Source organism: Gadus chalcogrammus, unplaced genomic scaffold (genome assembly GCF_026213295.1).
Source record: "Gadus chalcogrammus isolate NIFS_2021 unplaced genomic scaffold, NIFS_Gcha_1.0 GACHA029, whole genome shotgun sequence".
NCBI lineage: Eukaryota > Metazoa > Chordata > Actinopteri > Gadiformes > Gadidae > Gadus > Gadus chalcogrammus.
This window is the reverse complement of record NW_026613464.1, coordinates 36,680-45,579: the sequence shown is the minus strand read 5'-3', so window position 1 is coordinate 45,579 and position 8,900 is coordinate 36,680. Positions and strand designations below refer to the sequence as shown.

The 8,900-nt window shown below is 54.0% G+C and overlaps 1 protein-coding gene across 1 annotated transcript; it reads right to left on the bottom strand.

Moving 5' to 3' along the window:
• Window positions 1–229: 229 nt before the first annotated feature.
• LOC130377979 (rho GTPase-activating protein 12-like) lies at window positions 230–8,341 on the bottom strand (the record flags this gene model as incomplete). The annotated part of the gene is made up of 3 exons (XM_056584921.1): window positions 8,180–8,341; window positions 2,972–3,801; window positions 230–349 (listed from the first exon to the last, which is right to left on the bottom strand). Coding segments are annotated over exons 2-3 (846 nt in total), but the record flags the coding sequence as incomplete, so codon positions are not given.
• Between the last annotated feature and the right edge of the window lie 559 nt (window positions 8,342–8,900).

Genomic DNA, 8,900 nt, shown 5'->3' with positions numbered 1-8,900 from the left:
CCCAAACCCTCCCCCAGCATGAGCAGATACCTGAGTGACCTTTGAGGGCCTGACTCACAGACAGGGAGGAGAACACACACACACACACACACACACACACACACACACACACACACACACACACACACACACACACACACACACACAATAAAGAGAGGAGAGGGAGGTTGGATAGAATGAGCGCTGAATGAACAGATAATAGAGATCCAGATGCTGTCCCACAGATTACGATCTTGGGCTCCAAGATGTTCCCGTCACCAAGAGCAAGACACAGTTCCCCGCTTGGGGGCCCAGTGTGGGGCCCCAAGCGGCCACGGTGCCGGGGCCCCTGGGTAAATATGGAACTGACCTGAAATGGCCGCAGGAAGGGGGAAACACAAACAAACATGGCGGCCAGGCGACCACAGATGCTGGGAGGTGGAGGCGGGCCTCAGCCGGCGACGGTCTGAGAGGATAACAAACACGACGACTCGGAGGTAAAGAGCTTTACCTGATCCGCTCAGGGCAGTGCTGCTTTCACAGACCACTGGGGGGGGGGGGGGGGGGGAGTCGGGGGGGGGGGCCCCCCCAACACTGGGTACATTCGGATGTTTTTCCGAAGAGGAACACACTGAGGTGTTTTTCCTCCTAATCTGTGATCACATCCTGGCACAATTAGGGGGGGGGCCCAGCTGGTCTCCTAAACCCTCACACACACACACACACACACACACACACACACACACACACACACACACACACACACACACACACACACACACACACACACACACACACACACACACACACACACACACACACACACACACACACACACACCTTGCAGAGTGAATTCAATCAGTTGTGTGTGTGTGCTCTGGAGGACGGACCGAGGTGGGAAGGGAGAGTACTTCTACCCCGCTGTTCCGCCCCGTCCAGAGGACGTGTATTATTGGTTTTTTTTCGTGGTCTGACCCGGTCTTTCAATCCCTGAAGCACAGCTTGTTCTGGGAACTGGGTTTCACCTGCCCGACCACTAACACCTGGACGGGCTGAGGAGAATCACCTTGTGCTGGGGCCTGGGGCGCCATCAGGACACGAGGGGAATAAAGTGTTTTTTAGCGCTGGCTAGCATTAGCATTAGCTCGCGGCTAAATTAGCCTGAATACACTGTAGAACCCAACGGACACATTAGAGTCCAAAGCTGGCGTTTCTTGCGCAGATAATTCGCGACATGATGCAGTGTGACTGCATGTGGAACACTTAATTATGGATTCAATTAAAGCCCCCTCAACCCCCTCCCCACACACTCACACACACACAAACACCCCCAAGGAGCAGGGGGGGGGGGGGGGGGATCATTAAAACCAGAAAGAAAAGGAAGAAAAACATCAAAGCAACATTCATACATATTTATGTTTTGTGGCAGTCTTTCCTTATCACCTTGTCCTCTCATGACACACACACACACACACACACACACACACACACACACACACACACACACACACACACACACACACACACACACACACACACACACACACACACACACACACACACACACACACACACACGGGGGTCCCCACAGGGGCAAGAGGGAGTGGGGGGGGGGGGCAGACAGATCCACAGCAGATATGACCTAGTTTCTATTCAGACATGTCCCTCGCCCCCCCCCCCCTCTCTGTCTTTGTTCCGCCAGCGCCTGCTGGAACAAAGGACACAGAGAGGGGGGAGAGGGGGAGGCTGGAGGTGGGACGGTCCGACATGGTGGGGGGGGGGGGGGCACCGCGGCCCCCCCCCCCCCCCTGAGGGCCGTCCTCTGCTGGAGCCCTGAGAAATACATTACCCAGAAGCCCCTGCTCCTCGCAAGGCCCCCTGATGAAACCTGCGCCACAGACCAGGTTGTGGACTCAGGTCCAGACCCTGTCCCCCCCCCTACAGGCTGATGGGACCCATACCCTCACTGTCTGAGGTCCAGAGCCCCCACTCCACGACAGGCTGACGGGACCCATACCCTCACCATGGGGGGTGTCCATTAAAGATAATCCCTGGGGTTTAAACACAGACTGGTACTTTTCTGACTGGCTTCAATCAATGGAAGTCAATAGAAACGGCTCTCAGGGCTTCTCCAGAGTAGAGCGACAAGCTTCATAGCAACAAGCTTTATAGCAACAAGCGACCACCTGCCTGCCTCCTGAGACGAGGCTCAGTATCAGATCCAGGATCAGTCCAAGCCGGTGGGAAGACAGAGGTAGAGTAAGGCGTGGACACCGGCGCATAGCTTCGAGACGGAACCTGTCTCGAGGCCAGACGCCCCCCGCCCACACTCGACAGAACCCCCCCCATTAACCACTGGAGTCGTAAACGGACCACTTAGCCTGTGATGATGATCAGACTGCAGCGGCCCGAGAACAGCAGCAGAAGCAGGCAGCACAACGTCTGAGGCGAGCTTAGGCCATCCCTACCTCAGCCCAGACGCAGCCCGGCGAGAGCCAACACAAGCTGCTGCAGTTCTGCGAGCCGTTGTGCCTGCTGTCGCCGTTTGACCAACGAAGCGGATGAAGAGTTGAATGGTGAACGGACTGCATTTATACGACGCTAACCAGTGGCCACTCAAAGCGCTTTACAATTTTATCTAACATTCACACATTCATGCACACATTCACACACCGACGGCGGAGTCAGCCACGCAAGGTGAGGGTTTAGGTGCCTTGCTCAGGGACACCTCGACCCTCGGCTAGGAGGAGCGGGGGATCGAACCAGCAACCTTCCGGTTACCAGCCCACACACTCTCGCTGAGCCCCATGCCGACCTAAAGAGTTTGAGCTTCAGACGGAGACGCACGAGCCAATCACGGCGGGAAGATCTGGACCTGCCCCCCAAGCAGATAGAGACACAGCCAGCGGACCCCCGGACCCCCCCCCCCCCCCCCCCCTCCCCCAAAATCAATCCCCCCCGTCTGGCAGCACTCCCCGGGACGGACACATACCTGCATGAGCTCGGTGGAGCTGCTGCTCAGCTCGTCCCCGGACTCCGAGTCCACCCGGGTCTTGTCCCCGGACCCCTCGTCCGACAGGGGGATCCGGTCGCCGTTGGAGGCCCTCAGGTGCCCCCCCCCCGCCGGGGCCCGGAGCGGCGGCGGCGGCGAGTCGGCCCGCGTGCGCGGCAGCGTGGAGCTGGAGGCGTTGCCCAGGTGGAGGAGGTGGTGGTGGTGGTGGTGGTGGAGGTGGTGGTTGTTGTTGTTGTGCAGCAGCACCAGCTCCGCCACCATCTTGCAGTGGTGGGGGCTGCCCAAGTTGTGGTTGGCGTCCTTGGCCAGGGCGGGCGGGGTCACGCGGTCCGAGGAGGGCGAGGGCGTGGAGGAGGGCGAGGGGCGGCCGAAGCTCGACATCTCGGGCTGCGGCGGCCGGTTCAGGTTGTCGTCGTCAGAGGCACGCCGGACGTCCAGGCCGGCGGGCTTGGCCCTGGGGGGGGGCTTCTGGGGGGGCAGCAGCGCCCGGCGCACCTCCCGGACGTACTGCGCCGGCACGTAGAAGGCCCGGGCGCCCTCCTCCCGCCTCACCTGCCACCAGTCCTCGTTGGTCTTCCTCACCAGCAGGTAGCTCTCGCCCTGCCGGATCTTCACCGTCTTGTCCTTGGCTTTGTACTCGTAGTCGTAGTCCACCTCCACCTGCACCGGGCCGGGGGCCACGACCGGACCCTCCCGGTCCGCCATGTCCCGGAGCTGCTGCTACCGCCCCCCCCCCCACCCGCCGCCCCGCTGGGCTCAGACGCGAGGACCTCGGGAAGGCCTCATGTCCGCAAGGGAGAAGATCGGATCTGCAGGGGAACGGAGAAGAGCGGAGTGAGGAAACATGACAACAGGGAGAGACAGGTGAGGAGAGACAGGTGAGGAGAGGCAGGTAAAGAGGGACAAGTTAAGAAGAGACGGGTAAAGAGAGACAGGTAAAGAAGAGTCAGGTGAATAAGCGACAGTTAAAGAAGACACAGGTGAAGAAGATACAGGTTAAGTGGAGAGGAGACAGTTGAAGAAGAGACAGGGGAAGGAGAGACAGGTGAGGAGAGACAGGTGAATAAGAGACAGGTAGAGGGAAGACAGGTGAAGAAGAGACAGGTGAACAAGAGACAGGTGAGGAGAGACAGGTGAATAAGAGACAGGTAAAGGGAAGACAGGTGAAGAAGAGACAGGTGAATAAGAGACAGGTGAGGAAGGACAGGTAAATAAGAGACGGGTAAAGGGAAGACAGGTGAAGAAGAGACAGGTGAAGAGAGACAGGTAAAGAAGAGAAAGGTAAGGAATGACGTTAGCGGTCACGGTGTTCATGCACCTTTACATTTAGGGGCGTTTAGCAGACGATTGAATCCAAAGCGACATACAATAAGAGGATTTGTCAGAAGAAAGAGAAACAATATATCTCTGTTGGTAGGGATGTTCATAGAATCTAGTAGTTCCAAGAACTAACAATCACTAGGTTAACCCATCACAACAAAGCTGGCTTTGTACCACACAGCAGGCCTCAACACACCACAGGGCTTGGTAAACCCCCTTGCGTTGCGTCGACGTGGAACCATAATCAGCCCTTAAGTCAACCGACCCTCAGTGGAAACCAGCAGCACCAGCATAACAGCAGACCCCCCCCCCTTAGTGGGAGCCCCGCTCAGCCAGAAGCCCTGAGGACAGTGTGACCCCACGCGCCGGTCACTTTTCAAACCGGATCCGGTGACAGGCCGGAGAAACCCGACCCTGTGTGTTCCATACCCACGCTGAAACAAAGACCAGGCCCCCGCATGAAGGCCCAGACCCGGACCCCTTCAGAGAGGAGCTGGCCTTCCTCCTGGGTCAACCGCACTTAAGGACATGAAAGAGGTGTCAGAGTTCACCTAGACTCTGCATAGCCTCCCCCCCCCCCCCCCCACACACACACACACACACCCCTCTTATGGACTCATATGTTGTACGTCCTGGCACTTAATTTACACACTTATTGTATGTTGTACGTCCTTGTACTTAAAAATAGTACCTAGCATCGTGTAGCATCTTATCCTTGCTGACTTTGTTGCATACGGGGAATGGGTTTAGGTAGCGATTGTAAGAATGAATGGTTCTATGAACATCCTTACTGTACCGACAGCGATATATTGTTGTTTCTCCTTCTTCTGACAAATGTACTTATTGTATCTGCTAAATGCCCGAGATGTAAATGTAATTGTTAGATTTAAATCTTTATTCATCCATTTATATCCGTCACCCGTTTTATTGTGAATCAGTGTCATTTTGATGATCATTTTTCATCCTAATGTGGAGCTTTTCATTCAGAAAAACGTCCACTCACACGATAATCTCAGCGTTACTTTACTAAACTTCTTCCATCTCTCCCGGTAATGTCGTCTCCCCCCCCACCCTAAACATCGGTTAAGATCATCAAACCCAGGGTTGAGTGAATGAGCAGATCTGAGCGTCACCGACAGGAAGTCATCGTCAAAGTTGAGCCAGGCTGGAGAACAGAGGAGGTGTTACTGGAATGGAGACCGCAGGCTGGGAGGAAGCATTAGGAACCGTTCAATTGAGCTAAAACGAGTGTGATAAAAGGCGGTGCAGAATGGGGGACTCACTTCCCCCTCCCCCTCAATTCCCACTAAAAGGTTCTGAGCGCTGACGGAGGGGCGGGCTCCTCCTTGACCTGTCAATCACAGAGATGCCCCTCCATTAGAAGGGTTAAAAACAGCCTCCACACCGCTAAATCAGGGGGGGATGACAACACTCCCCAATACCAAATATACACTCTCTCTCTCTCTCTCTCTCTCTCTCTCTCTCTCTCTCTCTCTCTCTCTCTCTCTCTCTCTCTCTCTCTCTCTCTCTCTCTCTCTCTCTCTCTCTCTCTCTCTCTCTCTCTCTCTCTCTCTCTCTCTCTCTCTCTCTCTCTCTCTCTCTCTCTCTCTCTCTCTCTGAAAAACAATACGTACCGGAGCTCAGGCTGACACACCCTGTCATTTAACACACCCACACACCTAGCTGAAACTAACACTGTCTGTCTGTCTGTGTGTGAATATCTTAAATTCTGTCTATTGTTTTAAACACTCTGAACTAAAAGCCCAGCATTACATAATGCTGTCCTGTGTGAGTGTGTGTTTGTGTGAGTGTCTGATGCTACCCGGGGCCTGTTCCAACAAAGCCCTCAGACAGGACACGTCAACGTGCACTGTGTCTGTGTACATGTGGGTTTGTTTATGTTTCGGTGTGCGCGAGTGTGTCTTCTTGTCTGTGTGTGCTGGCGTGTTTTTATCTGCGCGTTTGTTTATTTGTGTGTGATTGTTTGTCTGGGTGTCTGCCTGCTACCCTTCCTAGTACAAGCCAATATGTCAGCAGTGCCAATAACAACAACAATATATCGTATGTAGGCCCACTCACATGGCTAAATATGACAACAATAAAAAGTAAACAATCAGAATGATTTAAATGTTAAAGAAAAGTCCTCTCATCTACAGAGGGTTACATCTCCTCACCCGTCCCGTACAGGTACGACTTAATGTCCTCCTCGACCACAACAAAGGCACATCTCAGGAAGAGGCCAGCACGATGTCCCCGTTCAGGGCAGCGACACCGCTCGGTGTGACACACACAAAACCCTTTTGACTGTTGCTGGCACGGTAGCGCGCGCGCAGACAGAGAGAGAGAGGGAGAGAGCGAGAGAGAGAGATTCAGTGGTCCTCTGCAGCCCAGTCTCTGAGGGTCAGCCAGCGTGTTGCTCTGCACTCTATTAGTACCGCGTGCCGCTCGAGAGGTCCGGGGGGGGGGGTGGCTCCAGTCTCCATGACTTTTGTCCATCCCTCTGTCCGTTTGTTTTTAATAAAGAGTACCAACCGAATCCATAATCATAGCCTTGGCTAATTATTAACATGAGCTGCCTGGGAATTCCATCACGCACAAACCACCCTGGAACACACACACACACACACACACACACACACACACACACACACACACACACACACACACACACACACACACACACACACACACACACACACACACACACACACACACACACACACACACACACACCTCGAGGATTGTAAACAACATCACACATCCTCCGGAATTACATGGGATTTATGTGCTCAAATAAGGCGTATTATACCCCGACACGGGCTCTAGTCCCTCGACATGGGCTCGAATCCCTCTACATGTGCTGGCCAGCCCGATGAGCTGCTGGCTGCCTTTGTCCGGGGGGCTTCATTCAAAACACATGTCGCAGCCCTCCATTCCAGCATGTGCCTCCGCTGCTGCTGGGTTCCATCCCTCGGTGCGTTTCGGTGGGCCCCCCTCCTCACACCGGATCCATGCGAGGTCCGTGTCGCTGCGGTTTACGCATGAGAATATACTGTGTGAAATTATGTAACCCAAAGCTGGCTCACTGCAAATGAGCTCGCCTCGTAAACCCGGGGGCTGGGGGCGCCAGAGGAATGCCCGGGGTAGGGGCTACCCTGGGGGGAGGGGGGGGGGGTTGGGTCTATAGGTGGGGGCAGGGTCCCTCTGGCTCTCTCAGACCCCAAGTAGACTCCAGATATACAAAAGAGTTCAATCCATATTCAGCTGCAACAAAGGAGTCTGTCTCTACACCCCCGGTCCTCCCCGGACCGGTAGATCCAGGGTGCCCTGTTCGGCAGCACCGTGCCGGACGCCGCGGTGCTTCCTAACGTCCCGAAACGGTTTAAAACGTCCCCGAGCCCGAAACCCAATCGTATCAATCACATCACGTGGATCGGCTAATGACCAACAACGTGAAATGACTGCCAACATTCCCAAAACAAAGTATCATTCCCATCGCTATGGACGATGGCGGGCCGAACCCCCGACTTAGGGGACATCAGGACCGCAAGGTGGGGGATCCTCCGAACCGAGGCCGAATGCTGAATGGACACACACACACACACACACACACACACACACACACACACACACACACACACACACACACACACACACACACACACACACACACACACACACACACACACACACACACACACACACACACACACACACACACACACACACACATTCAACACACGCAGCACACACAACACACACGCTTCCCAGTGCTGCAACAGCGTGCATGGCAACAAAGTAACTCCGGGAGAGACCAATGGGCTTCCAGCGAGCAGGCGATGAACGAAAAAAAGAATCCATACACACCTGAATAAGCGAGGTCGCGGTACCGGGTTCTCCTTCTGTCTTTCCCTGCGGAACTCTGACACCCTGTAACGCCCGGGTAAAGCTCCAGCCTCCAGGAGAGTCTGCGGGGATAGTCCGAGAGGTTCAGTCAGTGCTCTCCGTGCCAGAGCCTCGAGCCCACCGCTGCTGTGCGCCACACTGAGGTCCCTCCCCTCTCTCTCTCATGCTCTCTCTCTCTCTCTCTCTCTCTCTCTCAACGACCGTCAGAGCCGAAGGACCGCGTTCACCACCACGGCTCACCAAGCGCCCCCTGGTGGCGGTTCGGCGCTTTGTTTTAATTAATCAACTAAAACAGGGAAAAACCTATATTGTTATTTATTTGATGTGACATTAAGGGTGACATAAAGCCTGCTATAAAACCAATGAAAACGACTAACTACGATGAAAGAATAACAATATACTGTCTTTACTTTGTTATTCATTTATATATATATGTACACATATATTTATATATTATATTTTTTATATCATATACTATTTTATATTACATTAAGGGTGACATAATCCCTGCTATAAACCAAGGACAATGACATATATCATACGACTAAAACGTCCTATGAACGTTTTGGGAGCAGAACTCAAGCCCTTAGGCAGAAGACGACACTACAGACTTCAATGTTGGTGACCTAACTAGATGTGCTTTATTGCTCAGGAAAGAGGCGCCCCTGAGCAATATCGCGTT